This window comes from Mustela nigripes, chromosome 6 (assembly GCF_022355385.1).
Source record: "Mustela nigripes isolate SB6536 chromosome 6, MUSNIG.SB6536, whole genome shotgun sequence".
Taxonomy (NCBI): domain Eukaryota; kingdom Metazoa; phylum Chordata; class Mammalia; order Carnivora; family Mustelidae; genus Mustela; species Mustela nigripes.
This window is the reverse complement of record NC_081562.1, coordinates 16,953,524-16,977,703: the sequence shown is the minus strand read 5'-3', so window position 1 is coordinate 16,977,703 and position 24,180 is coordinate 16,953,524. Positions and strand designations below refer to the sequence as shown.

At 49.3% G+C, this 24,180-nt stretch overlaps 1 protein-coding gene across 3 annotated transcripts in view; it reads left to right on the top strand.

Annotated features, from left to right (window-relative positions):
• CHST11 (carbohydrate sulfotransferase 11) overlaps positions 1 to 23,562 on the top strand; it is a 255,773-nt gene extending 232,211 nt beyond the window's left edge. For all 3 annotated transcript variants that reach the window (XM_059402209.1, XM_059402208.1, XM_059402210.1), the window contains exon 3: positions 18,414 to 23,562. In XM_059402209.1, the coding sequence (XP_059258192.1) occupies positions 18,414 to 19,268 (855 nt within the window). In that variant the 3' untranslated portion in view covers positions 19,269 to 23,562. The remainder of the gene's footprint in view (positions 1 to 18,413) is intronic.
• Positions 23,563 to 24,180: the final 618 nt, after the last annotated feature.

Sequence of the window (24,180 nt, the reverse complement as noted above, 5' to 3'; positions counted from 1 at the left end):
CACCACTTTACAAGGTGTAGGCCTTGAGATGTGTGTCTAAGTAGTCTGAACCTCAGTTTACTCCTCTGTAAAATGGGTAATGCTTCTCAGGTTATCGTGGGGTTCAACAGTGGCAGCTGCCAGCTGCTTAGGAGGCCTGGCATACAGCAGGCACCCCCGTCCCACCGCTGAGGTCCCACCAGCGCTTCCCATGTCCCCACCCCGCAGGCCACACTCCAGTCACAAAGCATCCAGCTCGCGGTGGAAGCCCACACAGGATATACTTTGAGGAATTCCCAGACCCAGGGTGGCTCTGAGTATCCGTGACTTCACTGAAGGATGGAGAGTTCCCCTCTTCTCCCGGCCTGGGTCTTCCTGGTCTGTCCCTCTCCTGCCGCCATGTCTGATCCCCTCACTGGGCCCAGTGGCTCTGCTGCCCCATGACGGTTACTCACTCCGTGCTGCCCTCCATAAACGCGACACCTGCTCTTCTTCCTTCTTCCCCCGGAGCCTGCAGGTGAAGCTGTAGTTTTCTGGATCATTCTGTGTTCCTCCAGACCTCCCACGGACCCTTCGCCCAGCACGTTCCGCAGGCCAGTCCAGAAAAACACAAGGGTGGAGGCAGGCGTGCGTCTCTCCAGTGACTGTGGTTTTTGTGTCTTTCTAAAGAAGACGGAAATAGAGGACGGGCGATCCCCCGCCACCGGCTCGTGCACCCAGAGTCCGGCCCCGAGGAGGCGCAGAGCAGGGGAAGCGAAAGGGACGCCGCAGGAGGGGGGCCACGGCTCTCTCCTGTGAAGGCCTGGGTGTCCCCAGCTGTCACCAGGTTACTTTGTTCCCTGGAGCTGAAGGGTTCCCCGCCCGGAGGCTACCATCGCCCCAGGAAGTCGATTCATTCATGAAAATCAGCCCCCCTCAGACCCTGACCCCACTCGCTTGTCTGCATCTGTCCGTTGCCTTGGCTCAGAGAATGCCACTTAGTGTATAAAAAAAGATCCCCAGCAACCCCCCTCGCTCTGGCAGTGCAATTATGTCTGTGGGGCTTCCTTTCTGGAAGGTCTGGGGCGGGGTGTGCCACAGCCTCCCGTGGGCCCCCCGGTCCCTGTCCCTGCAGGCTCCCAGCCTGAGCAGAGGGGCCCTGGCCTTTGTCGCCCGGAGTCTCCCTGCTTCCTCCGTCCCCACCCCGCCCCCTGCCTACAAGGCCTTCCTTTCCCCCAGCTTCTTATCTCTCCAGCCTCTCAGGAACATTCCTTGGGGGGACCTCATTGTCGACCAAGGCAGGGGCCCGCACTGTCTATCCCCCTTCACCCCACCCCTGCCCTGTGAGGCGCTCCCGAGCATTTACGTGTCGAGGCAGACAGAACTCCTCGTCTGGTCTTTCTCCCCTCCTTTGAGGCAGGTTGTTGAGCCCGTTTCACAGCCAGGGAAGCAGAGGCTCGGGAAGGCCCAGGCGTCCAGACAGGAGGGCCTAGATCCAGGCGTGTGACAGCAGCGTAGGCCTGGTCCCCTGGAGGAGCACTTGTCGGCTGCCACACGGCATTGGGATCTCTTCCTTTCCTCGTCTGTGGGCCCAGGTAGAAGGTGAGATTCGTCTCCCCACGGGCTGGTGGAAGGTAGCGGGGATGTTTCCTACGCTTCACAGAGACAGTTTAGCACCTCAGAGAGGGCACTGGCCTGCCCCTCGCTCTGTCCCTGAATCTCTCCCTGTGTCACCAGCAAGGGCTGCTGGGTGGATGGAAGGGGAAGGTGCCACTTCCCGTTGCAGCCTTAGCTCTGGGCGTGGAGGAGTTCCCATCTCTCGGGCTCAGTGTTGCCGCCCGAAAATCAGAATCAGTTGTGCACTGAGGTGTTTTACAGCGCTAAAGCTGGGTTCCCAGGACTCTGGGGGTGGGCAGTCCCTCCAAGGCTCTCCAAACAGAAGGGCGTTCATGCCTCTGAAGCCATTAACTTGAGGGTGTCGTATCCATCTGTTGGCCGGGGTCGAGATCCACGCTGTCCTGTGCGGTTCTGTTATGTGTTCCCAGCATGACCTAAAAAACAGCCCAGGTGCACAGGCTTCTCGGCACACAGCAAGCGAATGCACCCGCGTCTGTCCCTGCAGCACTCTGTGACAGCCTTCTTGTTACATTTCCATGGTCCCAAATGGGCCATCCTTAAAAGAGGGAGAGGCGGGAAGGTGACAGAACATCTTAGTACTGGAAAGGCTTTAAGGTGTTGGCCCCAAACTCATCATCTCTAAGTCCTGCACGTGGTAGACACCGAGTGGCACTTGGGACACCGAGTTAGCCAGGAGCTGTCCCAGCAGCCTCGGACAGGGCAGTGGTGAACTCATACCAGTCATGGCACTGTGGCTGTGATCAGGATGGAGCAGCTTGAGGCCAAGGGGACCGGGGGAAGGCGGTGGAAGCAGCTCCTTGGGGGCACTAGGGGAGGGGCCAGTGGAGGTGGTGTCCCCTGGCAGAGCTGAGAAGAGGGCTCTGGAGGTCCCTCTGTAGCACTGGCTCAACCTCCCCACTTTGTGAAGGGCCAGCCGTCCCCCTGCAGGAGACAGACCACACGCAGACACAAGGGCCCAGCGGAGTGGCGCGTGCATACCTTCTCAGCAATGAGGAACGGGGATATTGCTGTAACACGCGACCCGATCATGAAATACATCAGCCTTTTTGGGTGTTTCTCATTCGAGAGTTCACTTCCTCTGCAGTCCCATGCATCGGCGTAGTCTGTTAGTGCATACTGACAGGGGATCTCCATCCAGCTGGGAAATTGCTCTTCAGACCACCCTTTTGCCTACCAGCTGCTGTTGTGTCCCGTGGCCGTGAGTCAGCTCTTCTGCACAGATGACAACTGTGTGGGACGTTAAACGTGGAACCCACTCGCATAAAAGCAACCCTCAGTCAGCAGTGCTCAGAATGGAACACAGGTCCACCATCCTTGGGTTTCGCTTGTAGAATTACCACGGGACAGCGGCCAAGGGCAGGTACACAGGACAGCCATACCCTGAGAGTCAGATCCTCTCAGGAATCCACATTCGCTAGGCACCCACCAGGACCCTTACATAAGGATTGGGAGCTGCTGTGGAGTGACAGGCTCGCCGTTCTGCTGGCCACTTACGAAGCAGCCCTCTGTAATGGGATACATGCTAATGACAAAACAAATTGCTGTTGACCGGGGGCCTACTCTGTGCGTGGCACCCTGCCAGCTGCTTTCTTCGTGGGCGCTCACTGAATCCTCAGACCAACGCTGAGAAGTAGCCACTACTGTCCCCATTTTATAGATGGGAAAACCGAGCCCTAAAGGGATCAAGTGATATGGCAAAATAGGAGTAGCTGAACATTCTGGGGAGTCTAGGAAAGGAACCAGTGAAACCAGTTGGTCCAAGGAGGGGGAAACCAGGAAGAGAAGTTGGGGCTTCAGAGGTCCCTGACTTGGACTTCACCCTCCGGGGGTCCCCTCCTGGAGGGGTGCCGTCAGTCAGAACCTTGGCTGGGAGACAGTTTGAGCCATTCGAAGCCGTGCCGTGGAAACTTCCTCCCCGCTCCCCCCAGCCAGCAGGGACTTCCGAGGGCCCCCAAGCGTCCGTCGGCAGGTGCACATTACCCCTGTCCTCGGAGTTCTGATTTCCCAGGAAACCCAGCCTCCCAAGCAGCGTGGGGGCCACGTCCCTTCACCATTGTCCCTGTTCCTGACTACCATTCATGGGAAGCCGGTCCAGCTTGGCAGCAGCCCCATCCCTACGCCGGCGCCCCTCCCACACCCTGCCCGGGGCCTCCGGAAGCCCAAGCAGCTGATCTAAACTGGAAACGCAACCCCTCCAGCCGCACCTGGCCTGGCTGAAAGGGAGCCCCAGCAGCACGCACCCCATGCCAGGCCTTCCCAGGGCGGCCCTTGGCTCCAGCACCCTCCCGCACGATTTCCCTCCTCCTGCTTCCTGGCCTCACCAGATGGGTGGAAAGTGCCAGTCTCAGAGGCTGTCGCAGCTCTCCGGAGTCCGTTTCCAGCCGGCGCCTGGAGTCCCGGCGCTGCCGCTGCAGGGGCTGTGCCAGAAACCTCCGTGGAGAGATGATGTGGGGCTGTAGGTTTAGGCACCTGGAAGCCCCCGCAGCTGTTTCAGCCATGCCCACGTCATATGTGCCAGGTTCGTGGAGAGACAGGAGTAAACAAGAAAGTGAAAGCTACCGGCCCTTCAGGAGCTTGCATTCTGGAAGGGAGAGCCCCACAGAATAAGTACAGCGGGATAAGAGCATCAGAAGGACGCGGGTGAGCACTAATGCAGAAAGGGGCCGGGAGAGCTGAGGTTCTGGTGGTTTCTCTTAATAACTCCTGCTGATTGACAGCTTTCCAAATGGCTCCCAGGGGCTCCTGCCTGCACTCTGGCCGGTTCCACCCGGGGTTCCCCCCAGCTGCAACCTCAACTTCTCCCAGGTTCTGCTCACTGAGCTGATCCGCTGGGACCAGGTCGGGTACTGCGTGGAACACCTGCCCCCAGAAGAGCACCTCCTTATCAGCCCTGGTGTCCTCAAATGCCTGGGTGAGGGCGCCAGCTGGTGGCCCTCAGCAAACCCAGCCCAAACAAGCACGGTTTGGCCCACGTATTAAGACCATTTTTTTAAATTGTAGCTAACATTTAAGAATGCCAAGATTTCACATAAAATCTGGTTTTCTGGCTCCTGTTGAGAAATGGAAACATCTTGAAAGACCAGGTTCCCATTCCCTCCTGGCAACAGGAGCCAGATTGAAGAGGCATCACTTACTTTGAGCAGCCCGGGGACTTCTGGCAGGCTCTGGAAGGTGGATTGAGTTTGTGACCCTCATCCCAGTCACAGATTTAAACCCTGTGCATGAAAGAAGTCATTTAGCCATTAGCCTGAAACCTCTCTTTGCTTCTTTCTGCCCTCAAAGCTCCGGAGGTTAACCTCCCCTCAGAGCCCTTGGCTCCCTGTGGCCTTGTCAGCTGAGCCTGGCTGGGGTTCCGCTTCTAGAGGCGAGCAGTGGGCCCTCGGGCACCCAGCGTCTCCTGTGCCTCTTCCTCGCCTCATCTGCCAGAGCTCAAAATGCTCCCCATCTGTGCACCCCCTTCCTTCTTCCTTTTGCTTCTGGAAGGTAGGAGAAGTTCCTGCAGGCCTTCAGCCCTTGTAACCAAACAGCCCCTGCTTCCTCGGTGACAAGTTTACATCCTAAGCAACCAGTTTCCTGGCACCATTGAACCCTTTAGGCCTTGTGACAGATTCAGCCCAGATTGTTTCTTTAAAGAGTATTTCTCTCCTTTCTTTTCTGAACATAAAAGTGGTTAAGCATTATGTAATTCCTTGTGGTTCCCTGAGGATGCATCCAAACATGGCTGAGAACTGTGGCCTTCTCGACCTTTGACCTGCGGCCCTGCCGAACGAACGGAAAGCCCCTTCACCTTAAATCCGAGGGCTAGGAAAAGGAGTTTTGCCCAGCATCATACTCAGGCATTGCTTGGGTCCCGTATGTGCTTCAATTTATAGCTGGTGGCATTGGAACCTGTGGGGCTGTGGTTCCCCAGCAGGGCAGCTTTAGAACGCCCTGGGAGCTGGCCGCACTCAGAGCAATTTCAGCTGATCTCTGGGGCTAGCCCCAGGACTCAAGAGGTGTTTAGAGCCTCTCCTGTGATCCCAGGGAACTGCCAGGGGAGAGACCCTGGGCTACAGCGTCTCTACCCTCCAGATGATAACTCCTGGGGGGAGGGGTGTGGACCCCGGGAGGCCACACAATGCAGGGTCTCAGAGCACAGCCCCAGTCCCGAGCTCCCTGATCTTGAGCGAGTGACTTAGTCTCCCTGTGCCTCAGTTTCCTCCATCCGTAAGCTGGGACCAGGAAGATACCTATCTGCTAGAGTGCGGGGATTAACAGTGCCTGGGACATAGTAGGTGGTTAGGATCAGTGCCCCCCTCTCGTTTGCTGGGGCTGCGGATCCTCCAGTGATCCCTCCAGGCGAGCCCTTTCTGTGAGCGTTTAGGAATTTTTCTGGCAGAAAGAACGGTGCTGGAATCCCAGAGAATCATATCATCAGGTGTCTCTCTCCACCCATTCTCAGCTTGTCAGGATGACGGCCAGTGCCGGGAGCAGCAGCCGAGGTGCCGGGAGGGGTCTTGTATTAGGATTTCCAAGTGGAGAAACTGAGCCCTGGCCCAGGCGAACAGTGGTTAATGGCAGATTGCTCCAGACCTGCACGCTTGCTGCCTCCAGAATTTACCTTCTCCTCCAGGTTCCCACTTCTCTGTGCCTTCCCCGCCAGGGCAGCAGAACGGAAGAGCTGCTCCTTCCGGTTGGGTTCTGATGTCTGAAAGAAATTGTAAACACCAGGACGATGTTTTAATTGAAAGGAAACCAGTTTTTCTTCCTTTCAAGATGAAACGTAGTGAAGTTTTAAAGACTTTGTCAAACAGTCCCTCAGTTTGCTACTTAAACTAATTATAGAGGCCTTTTTTAACTGTCCAGATTAAAAATAGACCTCAAAATGAGAAAGCAGGATGCAGCCCAGAGCCTCTAGCCATGTTCACGGCTTCCTGGAATCAGGCCTCCTCCGACCTAATTTGTACTTTGGGGAGATCAAACGGAGACAAAGGGAGTCCAGGCTGAGAGCGGAGGTGGTTCCAGGCGCCTCTTAGCAGCAGGCGAGGAAGCCGGGTTCTGTGTCCAGAGTTCGAGGGTAGCTGTGAGTTGGTGAGTTCCTCATTACAGAACCCTGTGGTTCTCAAAGTATGGTCCCCGGACTGGCAGCATCAGCATCACCAGTGTAAACAGGCCAAATGGTGCCCCCCACCCCCACCCCAAATTCACATGCTGTAGTAAATCAGAATGTGACCATGCTTGAAGTGAGGGCCTTTGAAGAGGTGATTAGATGAAAATGAGGCCATTGGGTGGTTCTAATCCCGTAGAACTGGTGTCCTCACAAGACAGGGAAGAGACACCAGAGGCAAATGCACACAGAGGGCATCCATCAAGGGGCAGATGTCTGCAAGCCAAAGTGGGGGGGCTCAGAGTAAACCAACCCCCCCAGAACTGTGAGAAAATTAATTTCTTATTTGATTAATTAATTTCTTAATTAAGCCACCCAGTCTGGGGTATTTTGTTAGCAGCCCAAGCAAACTAACATACCTGGGAATTTGCAGAAATGTGGTCTCAGACCCGGTCCCTGAGCTACTGAATCGGGAACTGGGGGGTGCGACCCAGCAAACCGTGTTTTAACGGGCCCTCCAGGTGACTCCCACGCATGTGGTTGGGAACCACTAACATGAAATATACGTGATACCTTGTGGTAACCCGAAAAAAGACATCACATGGTTGGACACGTTTGGTCTGCCAACACATAAACCTCCTTTTACTAGGCTCTGGAGAAGTTCCAGTGTGTTCCTTAAACAGGATGACGTGTGTAAAAGTGTCCTGTAAATTCTGAAGCCATCTATATGCACGAGGTGCAGAGTGGCCTTAGTAGCATTCAGTCAGTGGAAGAAAGCCGCCCTCCTAATACTCTAGCACGAGCCAGCCGAATCCTAGATGCTCCCTCCTCCGCTGAAATCTGAGTCCTTTAAAATCTTGTAGGGTGTCCACCCCGAGCAGTTGGAATGACAGAGAACAAAGGCAAAGAGATTTAATCACATTTCCCTTTTGTCCCTGCTACTAGGAAGCCCATAGCTAAATGAGATTCTTCATCATGGCCCTCATGGTTAGCGTATTTGCTTTTTCCTCTTTCAATGTGGTCCTTTGTTGTGTTCTCTTCAAATACCTTTGAGAAATTAAAAAAAGAAATGGAGAGAGGAAGGGAGTGAAACAGGACACCGATCTTCCCGCTCAGACAATTATCAGATCCCCTGATAAAGACAGACGTTCTCTCTCAGTGACAAAGGACTGAACTGTTCAGCAGTGCGTCCTCTCCAGTCCCTTGTCTTCCTGGTGTCCCATAGCTGTAGGCTCCTTGGAGAGTTCCCTAACTTGATACTCAGGGAACCTGTTAGTTGCTGAAGAGTTGTGACCATTGCAGCAGCTCCCGTAAGCCCTGCCTGGGGTCAAGTGCAGAGGTGGCATGACCAGATTTGCATTTTTTAAGGTTGGAAGCCACCGTCTACCTGATCACAGTTTCTCACATGCTATTGGTCCTAATGACAAGCATGGAGAGATCTAGAACTGACCAGGCTGCCATCAGAAATGTCTCCTGCATCATTTTGGCCATGATGGGGCGGTGGGAGGGGCAGAGGGAGAGAGAGAAGCAGACCCCCCACAGAGCACAGGCTGGATCTCACCACCTGGGCACCCCCCAAAATTATTGTAAATTAAAAAACAAATTAAACAATTTTGTGCAAAAATCGAACACTAGAGGTGCAGGTGACTATCTTCCCCTGCAAGGGGAAGTCCCCATTTGAGAATGTGCTTAGTCTCTTGACCTGTGCCCCAAACCCCCCCCCCCCCCCCCCCCCCCCCCCCCGCCCCTGAGGGGAACCGGCCAGACTTCATTGCAGCAGGTGCACCATTTGTCACCTCAGCTGCTGTGGCGAAAAAGGAAATGGAAAGAGAAAGAAACCTCAAATATCACAGTTCAAAGCCCCATCGAGTTAATTTTGTCTCTGCAACTGCATGTAAAATGACACCATGGTATCGTTTCCATTTCTCATGGCTTTGTGGCCCTGACGGCAGTATTTAGCTGACATGCTACCTCCCCGGAGACCCAAAGGGCCAGAGAACTGCCTCCGACTGAAAAGACCTAGGGAAAAATAAGTGGGGGAGACCCCTGGTTTCTCTGCTTGGTGAGTCATTTATTGCCTTCAGAACAGCCAGTAGCGATTTGAATAGGCAAAACTCATGGTTCTTTTCTCCTTCCCAGCCCTTCTGTTCTCTTCTGGACAGTTTGTTGTTGTTGTTAATTGGACGGTATGAATGCTCCTCTTAAGGTGATGATTCTGTCTGCTAAGAAGTCAGGAAAGGGGAAACTGAGGGTTGCTGGAGAGGAGGTGGGTAACAAGGCTGGGGTCAACAGGGGATGGCCGTTAAGGAGGGCACGTGATGGCACGAGCCTTGGGTGTTCTATGCAACTGATGAGTCACTGGATTCTACCTCTGAAATTAATAATACACCATATGGGGACGCCTGGGTGGCTCAGTTGGTTAAGCAGCTGCCTTCGGCTCAGGTCATGATCCCAGCGTCCTGGGATCGAGTCCCACATCGGGCTCCTTGCTCGGCGGGGAGTCTGCTTCTCCCTCTGCCTCTGCCTGCCATTCTGTCTGCCTGTGTTCACACTCTCTCTCTCTCTCTCTCTGACAAATAAATTAAAAAATCTTTAAAAAAAATAATAATACACCATATGTTCACTAAATTGAACTTAAGTAAAAAATTGTTTTAGAAAGAAGTCAGGACATGCAAGCCAGGACGCTTCATATTCAAAATTTTAACTGACTTCCATGTCTTAGAACTGCCTGGAACAAAATTACTGGGCTGGTGAAATTGGTCTTGGGGATTCCTGGCCCTCTCCTCTGGGTTTCTTTCTTCGTCTTTCATGGAAAAAAAAAAAAAAAAAAAAAAAAAAAAAAAAAAAAAAAACGCCTACGTATTAACTGCCTGCTGTGTACCGTATCTTGTCCAAATGCTGCACTGGTCTTGATCTGCTTTTCTAAATGCTAAACCCATACCTGATTTGATTTCATGGACATCCCTGCAGAGGAGGTGGTACTATCCCCATTTTGCAGCTAAGAGAACAGAAGCTCAGAAGATTAATGGTCTTGCCCAAAGAAGATCAAGCCCAGAGCTTCTGTTTTCAGATCTCATCCTCGCTGTTACTCGTGCTCTATTATGCTTTCCTTATTTTGCGATGTAAAAATATCCTCTTGTATGATGTCATCTTCTCCTATCCATTTATACTCTCTATCAATTTGCACAGTTATTGACTGAAGCCTTGGCTCTTGTTTTCATTTCATAGGGCTACCGGGTAGACCCGTCTCGCCTCTTGCCAGGTTTTAGGTGGTGCTGACAACCTTTGGCATCCTGTCACTCGTAGATGCATCACTCCAACCTCTATCTCCATCATCACACGGCCGTCTCCCTCTGGATGTCTCTTAGTCTCTGTTTTCTCTCCTAATTAGGACACCAATCTTCGGATTTCAACCCACCCTAATTTATTAAGACCACAACTAATTACATCTGCCAAATACCTACTTCCAAGTAAGGTCCCATTTTAAGGTTCCAGGTGGACATGAATTTGGGGGGGGACACTACTCAGCCTAGCACAGCCTTTATTAAGGGATATTCTGGTGTCTATCAACATTTGCTACAGAGGGACCTTCCTGCTTTCCTATCACATTTCTCTAACGAGGTTATTAACTGATTCACTCACGACCTCAAATATTTATTGAACATCTACTATATGACTGCCACTTTTTTAAGCACTGAAGACAGCCATGGGAAGAAAAAGTCCATATTTCATGGCACTTCTGTTGGACAGGGGGAAACTTACGCCAGTGTGGTATGAAACTATGGCAGCCTTTCAGGAGAACCGAGGTGTAGGAACTCCAAGGTTTCATACCTGGCTCCAGAATTTGCTCATCATGGCTTCTACCACATTTGACTAGTCCGCAACTCACAGCCAGGGGGAGTCAAGGGTTTGGAGAAGTAAACTCTACTTCTTGTTGGGAAGAGTGCCAATATAGGGGACTATTAGAAAAGCACTAACGACTCCTTTGTGCTTTCCAGTAGTTTGTGAGGCTAAAAGTAGCACGACAATCTCCTTACTTTTCACACATGTAATTTCCATTGTGTTAGCATTGTCTTGGTTTGCTTCCTTTTCTTGAGAGTGGAAAATTTCCAGTGTGATAGTATGTAACTCAGAGAATTACCAGGAAGATTAGAGATGATCTATTAAAATAACCTTTGAAAGAGCCTTAGAGTAACTCCTCCTACTGTCTGTTGTTGTCTCGTGCTGTGTGATGACCACCGCTGTCCTCGGGACCATGGGGGAGGTGGATACAGGGCTATACTGCAGGGTGTTATGACTTTCTCTGGTGACCACAGGTTATGCCTCAGGTCTCCAGGAAACTCAGCAAATCTCCTCATTTAGGCCCATCACAGATGCCCTGTGAATGTTTTAGATGAACTATAGAGACTGTGCTTCATTGGAAACTCAGGGCTAGCCTGTTGGGTGATACCCAGGTTCATGGATTTATTGACTTGGCTGTCCAAGTGGTTGGGGGTGGGGTGGTGTTCACTAATCCCTCTGCATTCTCAAGACTCAGGTCGCCTATAGTCTAGCCTGGAGTGGGACAGTGGTTCGAGAGGGACTCTGAGTCTCCGTGAAGCAAGTGGCCACCAATCTTGAGAAAACCAAGCGTGAACTAGACGGTTGGGGGCAGGGGGTAAAGGATGCTTAATGCAGTGGGTTTTCAGAGGAAAGAATGATTCCTCCACTCATCTGGCAGGGGTCATTGGAACTTGAAGGACTGTCAGGTTTATACCCACAAAAATGGAAGGGTGAGAATCTTAAATGCAAATGGTTGGGCCCAAAGGAAAAAGAAGGAACAGACTCTCCACAGCTGTAGGTAGAGAAGAGGCCACATCAAAAATGGTGGGAAGGGTGGAGATATGGACAAGAACCAAACTGAGCTGGGACACTGTCGGTGGGAGGAAGGACACTACCACCACAGAAAAGGGAGAGGAGCAGACCCCACACCAGGCTTCCCAGGCACAGGGGACCTACACTGGGAAGATAAAACCCAATAACATTTGACTTTAAAAACCAGAGGGACTTAACTTCAGGAGTTCTTACAATCAGTGGAGCTTAACACTTAGAACTTTAAAAATTAGCAGGCTTAGCTCTGGGAGAGCCAGAGGGTGATAGGAAACTGAGCCCCCCCAACTCCCTTAAAGAGACATATAAGAGACAACCCTGCTGAGATATAGCATAGACCAGCAGCTTAAATAAAAAATAAAAATAAAAAAAGCCTGGGGTATTCAGGAAGGCAGTGTATTAGATTATTAATCTCAGAGTGTGTGCTGGAGAGGCAGGGATCTTTAGGAGACTTCTCCTAAAACAAAAGAGCTGGTGGGCACTATTTCCCTCCCTGCCCCCTTGGCTTAGATGCGTGGACACCTGCAGGAACCAGCATAGCCAGAACACACTCCCCCTGGCTTGCTCACAGTGCTTAGCCCCACGTTCTCCTGCCGGCCTGTCCCATCCAACCCAGCACCAGCAGAAGTCCATCCAAAGTAGTGTCACAAGCCTAGCCATGTGCAAGCAGCCCCGAAAGGGACCAACATTGTTCCGAAGTTCCTCCTTCCCTGGGGAAAGGAGATGATGACCACACATGCCAGCCTGACTGCAGCCCCAGGAATGGGCTGGGGGCATCACTGGTCCACAGGCCTTGTCCATCAGCCAACACTTCTCAAGGAACACAAGGCGAGTCCCTGCAGTTTGGTGCTACTGCCACTATGGCAAATGCCTAGGCTGACCCTCCTCAAGCTCAAGGCAGCCCCAGACTGGCCGCCATAAGGACCAAACCCTGCCCACAAAAGGTCAAGAGAGACACTGCAGACGAATGCACTGGGAGCAAAAGCGGTAGCCACAACAGTAAGACATGTGCGGTGCACACAGCAGACCCCCCTGAAGTGCCAGGTTCTGCTGAACAGGGACCATCTCACTGCTGGGCACGACAGGACCTCTTCTTCATGAGGCCACCACCCTCAAGAGCAGGAGACTTTCCTAATCCATGGAAAGAGCCACAGAGAGCAAAACAAAATGAGGAGACAGAGGAATGTGTCCCACATGAAAGAACAGGACAAAAATCACAGCAAGAGAGCCAAACAATACAGAAATCAGCCATACGGCTGATAGAGAAGTTAAAGTCATGGTCATAAAGATACTTACCTGACTTGCGAAGAGTGGAGGACATCAGTGAGACCCTCAACAAGGAGCAAACATAAAAAAGAACCAATCAGAGATGAAGAACACAATAACTGAGATTGAAAATAGGCTAAAGGGAATCAATAGACTAGAGGAAGCAGAAGAACAGATCAGCAATCAATGAGTAATGGAAGGTAATGGAGAGTAATGGAAAGCAGTCAAGCTAAACAGGAGAAAGAGAAAAGAATAGAAAGTGAGAATGGATTAAGAGAACTCAGTGACACAATCCAGCATAATGACATTTGCATTATAGGAATCTCAGAAGAGGAAGAAAGGGGGTCAGGAAACTTATCTGAAGAAATAGTAGCTGAAAATTTTCCTAATCTGGGGAAGGAAACAGATATCCAGATCCAAGAAACACAGAGACCAACCCCGCCCCCCCCAACAAAATCAACTCAAGGAGATTCACACCAAGACACACAGTAATTTAAATTGCAAAAAGTAGGGGCATGGGGGGCTGAGTGGCTCAGTCATTAAGCGTCTGCCTTCAGCTTGGGTCATGGTCCCAGGGTCCTGGGATCGAGATCTACATCAGGCTCCCTGCTCGGCGGGAAGCCTGCTTCTCCCTCTCCCACTCCCTCTGCTTGTGTTTCCTCTCTTACTGTGTTTCTCTCTGTCAAATAAATAAATAAAAATCTTTTTTTAAAAATGGCAAAAAGTAGTGAAAAGGAGAGAATGTTAAAAGCAGCAAGAGAGGGATGCCTGGGTGGCTCAGTGGGTTAAGCTGCTGCCTTCAGCTCAGGTCATGATCCCAGGGTCTGGGATCGAGTCCTGCATCGGACTCCTTGCTCAGTGGGGAGCCTGCTTCTCTCTCCACCTCTGCCTGCCAATCTGCCTGCTTGTGCTCGCTCTCTCGCTCTCTCTCTCTCTGACAAACAAATAAATAAAATCTTAAAAAATAAAAATAAAAAATAAAAGCAGCAAGAGAAAAGAAAGCAGTTACAGAGAAGGAAAACCTCCTAAGGCTGATATTTTTTTTCCAGCAGAAACTTTGCAGGCCAGAAGAGAGTGGCATGATTAATAGTCCACCCAGCCAGGTTCTCATCTCAAGAGAGGGAGAGATAGTTTCCCAAACAAAAGTTAAAGGAATTCATCACCACTAAACCAGCCTTCCAAGAAATGTTAAAGGAGATTCTTTGAACCAAGACAAGATAAAGACACAAAAAAAAAAAAAAATTTTTTTTTTTGAGAGAACTACAGGGCAGTAACTCTGATGAACATAGATTTAAAAAATTGAAAACAAAATACTAGCAAACCAAATCCAACAACACAACAAAAAAGAATCATTCACTACAATCAAGTGGGATTTATTCCTACGATGCAAGGATGGATTAATACTTGAAAATCAATCAACATGATATATCACATCAATGTTATAGAAAGGATAAGAACCATATACAATCATTTCCATAAATGCAGAAAAAGCACTTGACAAATTACAACATCCATTCGTGATAAAAACCCTTGTCAGAGTAGGTTTAGAACATAATTAAGGGCCATATATGACAAACCCACAGCTAACATCATACTCAATTGTGAAAAGCTAAGAGCTGTCCCTAAGATCAGGAACAAGACAGGGAGGTCTACTCTCACCACTTTTACTCAACATGGTACTGGAAGTGTTCACCACACACAGTAAACAGACAAGAGAAAGAAAAGGCATCCACATTAGTAAAGAAGTAGTAAACCTTTCACTCTCTGCAGATGACATGATACTATATATACAAAACCCTTATGACTCCACCAGAAACCTACTGGAACTAATAGACTAATTCAAGAAAGTTTTAGGACACAAAATCAATATACAGAAATCTGTTACATTTCTCTACACCGATAATGAAATGGCAGAAAAAGAAATTAAGACAACAATCCCACTTACAGTTGCACCCAGAAGAATAAAATACCTAGGATTAAACGTACCCAAAGAAGTAAAAGACCTGTCCTCTGAAAACTACAAAACACTGATGAAAGAAATTGAAGACAACAACTGGAAAGGTATTTTATGCCCATGGATTAGAACAGATATTGTTAACGTCCATACTACCCAAAGCAATCTACAGATTTGATGCAATCCCTATCAAAATACCAACAGCATTTTGCACAGAACTAGAACAAAAGATCTTAATGCATGTATGGAAACACAAAAGACCTTGAGTAGCCGAAGCAATCTTGAAAAAGAATAAAACTGGAGGCCTCAGAATCCCAGATTTCAAGACATACTACAGAGCTCTAGTAATCCAAGCTGGCACAAAGACAGACACACAGAGAGCCCAGAAATAAAGCCATGATTATATGCTCAACTAGTCTCTGACAAAGGAGGCCAGAATATGCAATGGGAAGGACAGTCTCTTCAACAAATGGTGTTGGGAAAACTGGACAGCTACATGCAGAAGAATGAAACTGGGCCACTTTCTCCCACCATACACAAAAATAAACTCAAATGGATTAAAGACCTACATCTGAGACCTGAAACCATAAAAATCCTAGAATAGAGCACAGGCAGCAATTTCTCTGACATTAGCCATAGCAACTTTTTTTCTACCTCTGTCTCTAAGGGAAGGGCAACCAAAGCAAAAGTATACTGTGGGGACTATAGCAATAACAGAAAAAAGAAATAAAGGAAAAGTTTTGTAAACAAAGGAAACAACACAATGAAAAGACAACCTACTGAATGGGAGGAGATATTTGCAAATGATATATCCGATAATGTTAATATCCAAAATACATGAAGAATTTCTACAAAACACCACCACAGAAACCAAATAATCCACTTAAAAAAGGACAGGAGACATGAACAGACAGTGCTCCAAAGAAGACAAACAGATGGCCAACAGGCACTTGAAAAGACACTCAACATCACTCACCATCTGGGAAATGCAAATCAAAACCACAGCGACGTATCACCTCACACCTGTCAGTCGCTAAAATCACAAGAAACAAGTGTTGGCGAGGATGTGGAGAGAAAGGAACCCTCGTGCGCTGTTGGTGGGGATGCAAAGTGGTGCAGCCGCTTTTGTATGGAAGTTCCTCAAAAAATTAAAAACAGAATTACCATATGATCCAATAATTGCACTACCGCATCATTACCCGAAGAATATGAGAACACTAGTTCAAAAGGATACATGCATCCCTCTGTTTATTGCTGCATTGTTTACAACAGCCAAGATGTAAAAGCAGCCTACGTGTCTGAAGATAGATGAATGGATAAAGATGATGTGATACACACACACACACACACACACACACACACACACACACAGTGGAATTCTTCAAGGATAAAATCTTGCCATGTGCAACAACACGGCTGGATCTAGAGGGTATGATGCTAAGTGAAAGAAGTCAGAGAAAGACAAATAACCATATGATTTCACCCATATGTGGGATTTCAGAAACAAAACAAAGAAAGAGGCAAACATACTCTTCAATATAGAGAACTGGTGGTTACCAGACGGGTGGTGGCATGGGGGGGAGCGAGCCAGGTGGGAGGGATCAGGAGTACTGAGGAGTACTGAGTAACGTACGGAATTACTGAATCAACACACTGTGTATCTGAAACTAATATGCCAGTGTATGTTAATTATATGGGCTTTTAAAAAAAAAAAACTTTTTTCATTAAAAAACAAAGGGAAAAGAGTGAATCATTGATTTCTCTGGAGCTCCCTTTAGTTCTCAATGGGGGAGGACTAGAAACGGGACTGGAAAGGTAGGTTGGCGCAGACTATGGAGGACTTCAAAGACAAGTACACGGATGGGGTCTGTGTTCTCGGGGCAGGAAGACAACCAAGACACCATGTCCTCTGCAGCCCCAGACTGGCTGTTCCCTAGTGCTGGTGCCCATTTTCTCTATAGTGTTAACCATAATTAATATCAATCTCTCTGATATTTAAAAGAAGAGCCACAGGGTCCCTGGGTGGCTCAGTGGGTTAAAGCCTCTGCCTTCGGCTCAGGTCATGATCCCAAGATCCTGCCATTGAGCCCCGCATCAGGCTCTCTGCTCAGCAGGGAGTCTGTTTCCCTTCCTGTCTCTCTCTGCCTGCCTCTCTGCCTACTTGTGATCTCTGTCAAATAAACAAATAAAAATCTTTAAAAAAAAAATAAAAGAAGAGCCACACTGCGCATTCAGGAAGGTAGACAGAGGCATGGCGTTAAGCCAACAACATTAGGGCTGTCAGCACACCAGGGCTGTGTGGTGTTCTGTTTCCCATCCTAGGAGCACTGGCTCCCAGGGGAGTGAATGGCCTTTGAGGAGACACTTTTGTTCCTAGAATCTAGAGGAGCACAGATGTCTTCCCTTTGGGCCCTTCTGAGGCGGCCAGCTCTCTGGTCTGATGCGTCCTGGACTGTGAGCCCTTTAGGAAAATGTTCTCTCTCCCATGGGTGCTGAGCCGAGTGCCCTATACACTGTGAGGTCTGGACAGATGTCTGAATGGATACATCAATGGATGAATATGGCAAAGAAGAAAGGCTCGAAGGTAGTAAATGCCAGTCCCCTTGATTTGAGTTCCAAAATCCAGACTCACACTGCTTTATGTGCCAAAGCAGATGTACCGACTACCGTAACAAAAGCCTAAGAGTTGAGGGGTCTGGTTTCAGCAAAGTGTGGACCTAGGTATTGAGGTGACATCACTGGGAATACGTACATCCGTCTCTCTTCTCCTCTTTTTTTGTACCCTCCCTTCCCAGGCTAGCCTTCCCTGTCCCCAAGCTCCAGGCTGCCATTCTCACCACACAACTGCTTGAGAGGGAAAAGGAACTGGGAGTGGAGGAAAGGGGGTTCCCAGAGGAACATCAAGGCAGAGGCACCAGAAGACACACAAAGCAACTGATGTTCACCATCGTGGCCTCGTAGAGAGATTGGATCCGCCTACTTTAATGTAGATCAATCAAATGCCAGACTTGCCATGCTTCAGTCAAGAAGATGGGAGTTCTGGACCTCAGGGTAGAGTGCAAAGTGGGCAGCCCTGGTTGCCAGGAGGGCCGACCTGGGTTTGCATACGGGGTCGGTTGCTCCCTCACTGTGTGATCTCAAGCTAGTGACTTAACCGCTCTGAGCCTCGGTTCCCTCTTTCTCTCCAGCTAGGCTGTCAGCTCTGCAAGAGCAGTAACCTCATTGTATTTTTTATGACCGCATCCCCGATGCCTCGCAGCGCGTAGCCTGGAAGGCTGCCTGGAAATGGTGGTGGGTCCTTGATGCTGTTAAATCAGCCTCATTTCAAGGTGGTTGTACAGAGAGAAGGAAAACAGCCTACGTGCAGCTCTCGGAACATGCCAGGCTGGTAGAGGGTGATGCCTAAGCTACAGAGTTGACCATGACTATTGCTCCACAAAGGAAACATGGTGGAACAAAGAACCCAAAGAGGCGAGGCAGCTGGTGGAGAGTTAGGAAGGAAGCCGGGGCCATCTAGGTCGTTGGCCATCTATCCCAGGTCCCCACCCCCCTGTACTGGCCGTCGCGGTTGTGGACGCGGCCCAAGGTTCCCATCTCCCGCTCCGGTACTGAACTCGTGTCCCTCTTGTGTCCCCTCTGCAGCTGGAGCTCTCGAACACCGCGGTCCTACACCAGATGAGGCGCGATCAGGTCACGGACACCTGTCGCGCCAACAGCGCCCTGAGCCGCAAGCGGCGGGTGCTGACGCCCAACGACCTGAAGCACCTGGTGGTGGACGAGGACCACGAGCTCATCTACTGCTACGTGCCCAAGGTGGCGTGCACCAACTGGAAGCGGCTCATGATGGTGCTCAGCGGGCGGGGCAAGTACAGCGACCCCATGGAGATCCCGGCCAACGAGGCGCACGTGGCGGCCAACCTCAAGACCCTGAACCAGTACAGCATCCCGGAGATCAACCACCGCTTGAAAAGCTACATGAAGTTCCTGTTCGTGCGCGAGCCCTTCGAGCGCCTGGTGTCGGCCTACCGCAACAAGTTCACGCAGAAGTACAACACGTCCTTCCACAAGCGCTACGGCACCAAGATCATCCGGCGCCAGCGCAAGAACGCCACGCAGGAGGCCCTGCGGCGCGGCGACGACGTGCGCTTCGAGGAGTTCGTGGCTTATCTCATCGACCCGCACACGCAGCGCGAGGAGCCCTTCAACGAGCACTGGCAGACCGTGCACTCGCTCTGCCACCCGTGCCACATCCACTACGACCTCGTGGGCAAGTACGAGACGCTGGAGGAGGATTCCAACTACGTCCTGCGGCTGGCGGGCGTGGGCAGCTACCTGAAGTTCCCCACCTACGCCAAGTCGACGAGAACTACTGACGAGATGACCACGGAGTTCTTCCAGAACATCAGCTCCGAGCACCAGACGCAGCTGTACGAAGTCTACAAACTCGATTTTTTAATGTTCAATTACTCAGTGCCCAGCTACCTGAAATTGGAATGAAGGGGGTGGGGGAGAGGGAGAGAGAATCGTGCTTTTTAATTTAAGATTTTTTTTATTTGTCGAAAGAAATTCTATGGATATTGGGTTATTTTGTAAAGTAATATTTCTGTGGGGATGATGCTGCGAGCGGCATGGTGAGAATTATTTAAAATCCTTAGTAGGGAAGGACGGCTGTCTTTGCAAGGGAAAAGGATGGGTGTCCTCGTGTTTAGACGTGAATACTTACAACACTGTCTCAGAGGTTTCCTTGTGCTCTGGTGAATTCCATGAATTGTGCATCCCATAAATTCTAATTAATATTATTTATAGTTATTTAAACATGGTCTCTGTAGAGATTTCTTTCTGTGGCAGCAATATTCTAATGTCTTTGCAGAAGAAATGTGTGTTTTTGTTCTGTACTTGCTACAGCTCGTTCTGGGGCATGAATGTTCTCCTCACTAGGCGCTCATAGGGTTCACTGTGTGATAACAACCATCGTGATGTCTGTCGGTGCTACCCTTCTCAGAAATCGGTGAGAAATAAATAGAAAAAGGCACCTTTGCGAGGGACCGATTCCAAGCAGATTCCAAGCAACCCAAGAGTCCCTTGCGCTAAGAAAAAAAAAAAGTGATTTTTTTTTTAACCCAAGGAGAAGAGCTGATTGTAGCTATTTTTTCTTTTCCCCTTTTCACCAGAATTAGTAGTCTGATAGAATAGGCCTTTCTACAGAAATTTTTAACTGGCAGTGCCAGTTATGCTGGTGAAGTGGCTGTTGCTTTATAGTCAGCAAGTATTTATTGAGCAACTACTACGTGTGGGGCCTCATTGTAGGCCCTGCAGGTAGAGCATTGAATGAAACCAATAGTCTCGGCCCTCAAGAAGCTTTATGTGGACACAGTTTCCAGCTCAACCATTAGCAAACCTCTCATAGTCATGGACTTCACATGAGGTCTAGACCATTTTGAACAACCCCGGAAGGTCCGTGACCCGACAAATTTGCGTTTTTCTCTGGCCCAACTTTGAAAACCACACACTTAGAACAGGCCACTTGACGTGGTGAGTAATCCAGGCTCATTGCCCAACACAAGAGAAGACAAAAGCGTTTCTCATCATGTTGCCCACTCCAATGGATTAGTGGTGTCTGCCTTTAAGCACCAGAATGGATTCGCCAGGCACAGCAGGGAGCGGGGCTGTGACTGATTAGTCCTGTCTGCCTTGGGGGAGGGAAGGGACTCATTCGCCAAGTGCCTCTTCCTGTGCTGTCAGCCCAGCACCCACGCCTCAGCATAGAAGTGTTCTCTCCTCTTTGCTGTGTCCAAGAGTGAGAGGTTACGGCAGGCAGACCTCATACACTGGGGATCTGGAGTGGTCTGGCATTTCTCCCCTGGTGAAGGTCAGAGGTAGACCACCTATACACACACACACATGCACGCACATACCCCTCCCAAGTCCTCCAGAAGCTGAGACCATCAGCGCCTTGGCGAGCACCATGCATGAGCCTCAAGGACAGCCTTCCATGACTGTAATCTGTGCCCCCTTTCCTCCGGAAGATCGGAAACATTCCACTTCCTGTTCCTTGCTAATTACCATCTGCACACGCTTCTCATTTCCAGCCATTTCAATGCCCCGGGTGACGTTTGAGCCACATCCCTCTTACAACTAGTGAATGAGTTGGTAGCAGATCCTGTATATAATAAGAATTATAGTTCTAATAATGGGGGGGGGGTGGGATGGGGCGTGGGTAAGTTTTGCTTTTTGTTTTGTTTTTGACGCAGTATATAGCAAAGGGGTGAGAATATTCTAAACAAACAAAAATGAATAATTTATTCACAGAAACTATTAAAACTGTAAAGCTCACGGCCAGCCCAGCAACAGCTGCCACATCTCGCTGAGAATATGACTTTATTGAATGTGGGTGAGGTGTGCACTGAAGAGGGTGGCCAAAGCTTTTTATAAAATGTTGTATACCTTCTTCCAAGCTCTCTCCCCTTTGTGAAGGGCACAGTGACAGTGCCCTCCATGGACAGAGATGTGTGCCATGTGTTTTACTGAATAGAGTGACAGGCCTCGCTGTCCCTGGAGTTGGGAGTCTGGGCCCTGTTTCTAGGCAGGGGACACTGTCCTCACAAATAAGGCTTCTGCTAATGAATCATTGTCCAGCATTTCCTGATATGTGCTCCATAGAACAAAGAGTCAAAGAGTTGTGAAGTTAGTGTGATGCAAAAAAAGAAAGAAAGAAAAAAGAAAAGAAAAGGAAAAAAGAAAGAAAAAAAAGCATTTTGAGGTCAAATATCCTTGGGAAAGAAAATTAAGTCAATTTCCTTTCTGCAGGACTTTTAAGAGCCTTGGATGTACGCTGTGCATTATGAACCCCCAAAGCATTGAGTTGGTAGCATTTCCTGAACTTATGTGACCAGGATACTCTTATTTTGCAGATCTCAGAGATGTTCCACAGAATATACTTTGGTTAGGTCGATTTAGCATATCTGAGGTTGTCGAGGATAAAACAACCTCCCTGACCTTTTTCCAGAACAAAACAATAAAACAGTACCAATCCATCTCTATCTGGTTTATAGCAACAGAGGTACGTTATCAGATGAATCAAACTTTTATTTCAGTGCAATGGTTTTAATCCTGGATACTACCCTGGGCAATGATTCCATCCTTCCCAAAGGGAGCAGGGGATGGTCTTGGGTGGTATGGACAGAGGAAGGGGGGGTGGAGAGGGGGACATAAGGCCACAGAACGGTCCCCCCCGCTCCTCAAGCCTTAGGTTACCCAACGCACGCAAAGGGAGCCCAGCCCTTGAACAGTGCTTCCTCAATTCCACCATGTGCTTTTGGTTATCCAATGGGATTTCCCATAGATTTCCCAAGCTCTGTGTTCCCACCACCATCTTTGTTGGGTTGGATGAGCTCACTCGGGCCGTGAGCAGAGTACTGCCTTTCCTACCATCTTCTCTCAAGTGAGAAAGACTGTCCTTTAGGGGACAAGGCATCAGTGTCGTTCTGCAATGAGGGACTTTCTCCTTGTGTTTTGTGTTCACATTTTATTTTCTAATAGCATAAAAACCTTAAAAAAAAAAAAAACAAAACTGAATCAACTGTTGGGCAGAATGTAGAAAGTATTCTGTGTCCTTGGTGGAAAAGACTCCATGGGTAAAAATGTGCCTGGGAAGCAAAAGCTTGTGTTTCTGGTTTTTTGTTTTGTTTTGTTTTTTAAAGAAAACTGTTCGAAAACACTTTCCATTGCATGCTTTGCTGGAGAAAAGTACAGGCCGGCATCCCACCTCCAAGCCACTTTTCAAAGGTGCTGCTGTGTTTTCAAAACCAGGTCCAGTTAGGGTAGTATTTGCAAGGACATTCCTGCTTCACCTATCCCTTCAGTTGGAAAATTCTAGAATATTAGCCACAGAGTTTGAATTCCTGCAGCTTCTCTAGACCTTCCCATCCCCTTCCTTGCCTTCCCAGCTGGTCTGGGAAGAAAGGCAGTGAGTTGACCTATGGTGTCTCAGGGGGGACTTTCCTTCCTCCCTGTCTACCAGATGCGTCCCGCCCTCCTGACAGCAGAGGAGTAGGGGCACAAGGGGCTAATTCCTGCTGGAAAAAAATTCCCAGGGAAAAAACAACAAAAACGCAAGGCACTAGCCCCCTTAGCTGGTGGGCTCTAGACCACTGCTGAGGTAGTGATTACTCAGGCCCTGTTCCAACATGGCAAGAACCCAAGGGACTCTGTCCCCGGTGAATGGTGTCAGACCATCTCCCTCGCAGACTGCCCCTCCCCCACACACACCAACACACACAGTCAGAGCTGCCCCGTTCTGTGCCGTCCCAGGGACTGGAATCCCTTCCAGGCCCCCTCCTATGTCAGCAGGACTGACCTCATGGCTCCCCCAGTTTGCAACAACCAGCGTTTCTTCCAGCATTTTCTCATCAGCTGACCGGACCCTACGAACAGGCAACAGGACCTACGATCACCAACTTGCCCCTTGGTTGTTCGCAGGCGAATTTCGGTTTGCTGCTCTTTGTCAGGTACAGAAGTGGCTACCCGTACTGTTTTCCTAGGAGCATGCTCAGTATCGTATATATGCACATATAACTTAACATCTTTGTGGAGTGTGATTTTTTTTTTCTTACATCTTTGTATGCAGTAGAGGGCTTGTTTTAGAAAACTCTCCCTGTCTCCTACTGTACTGTTCAAGAAAGCTGAATTCCACATTGCCAACAAAAGCGTGAAATGTTCATGAACCTTCCTCCAGGAAAAGCCATTCAAGCCTGATTATTTTTCTAAGTAACTTCAATTAAATTGAAGGAAAAAAAAAAAGAAGCTTCTCTCTGTGTATGGTTTGTTCATGGCTCATTGACAAAAGACTGTGCGGGTTGGGTGGGCTGGGGGACTGAGCATGTGGGAGGCCCTGCTCGTGGGCGCCAAAGGATGGAGAGGGAGAAACAGAGGTGCGGCCACCACCTCTCTGAACCCTTCCTGTTCAGTGGATGAATGGGAGCTTTCTTCATTCCTGTTTTGCCCACAAATTCTGTTGGGTCATACTCTAGGAGGCCCACCATGATCATGTTGTCCCACCACCCATGGGAAATATAAGGAAATGGTCTTCTGGAAGGTTAAATGGTTTTGGTGACAGAGCCGGTATCCAGGGTGCCTTCAGAACCCCACACTTTCGCCACTAAGCGACATGCCTCTGAGCGGCTGTCCACCCTCCAGAAGTTGTAGACCTGCCCTAGGAGCCCCAATTTTCCAATTCCAGACCCACTCCTTTTTAGACACCCTATAGCTGCTCCCATGACAGACATTTTTTTAGCTTTATTGCTAGAAATGATTGGCTTATTTGTATTGTGCATACTCCAAGTCGTTTACTCTAATTTCTTGAAATGTGTTATCTAAACAGTTCACATGAGAAGATTAGGTTTAAAATGTA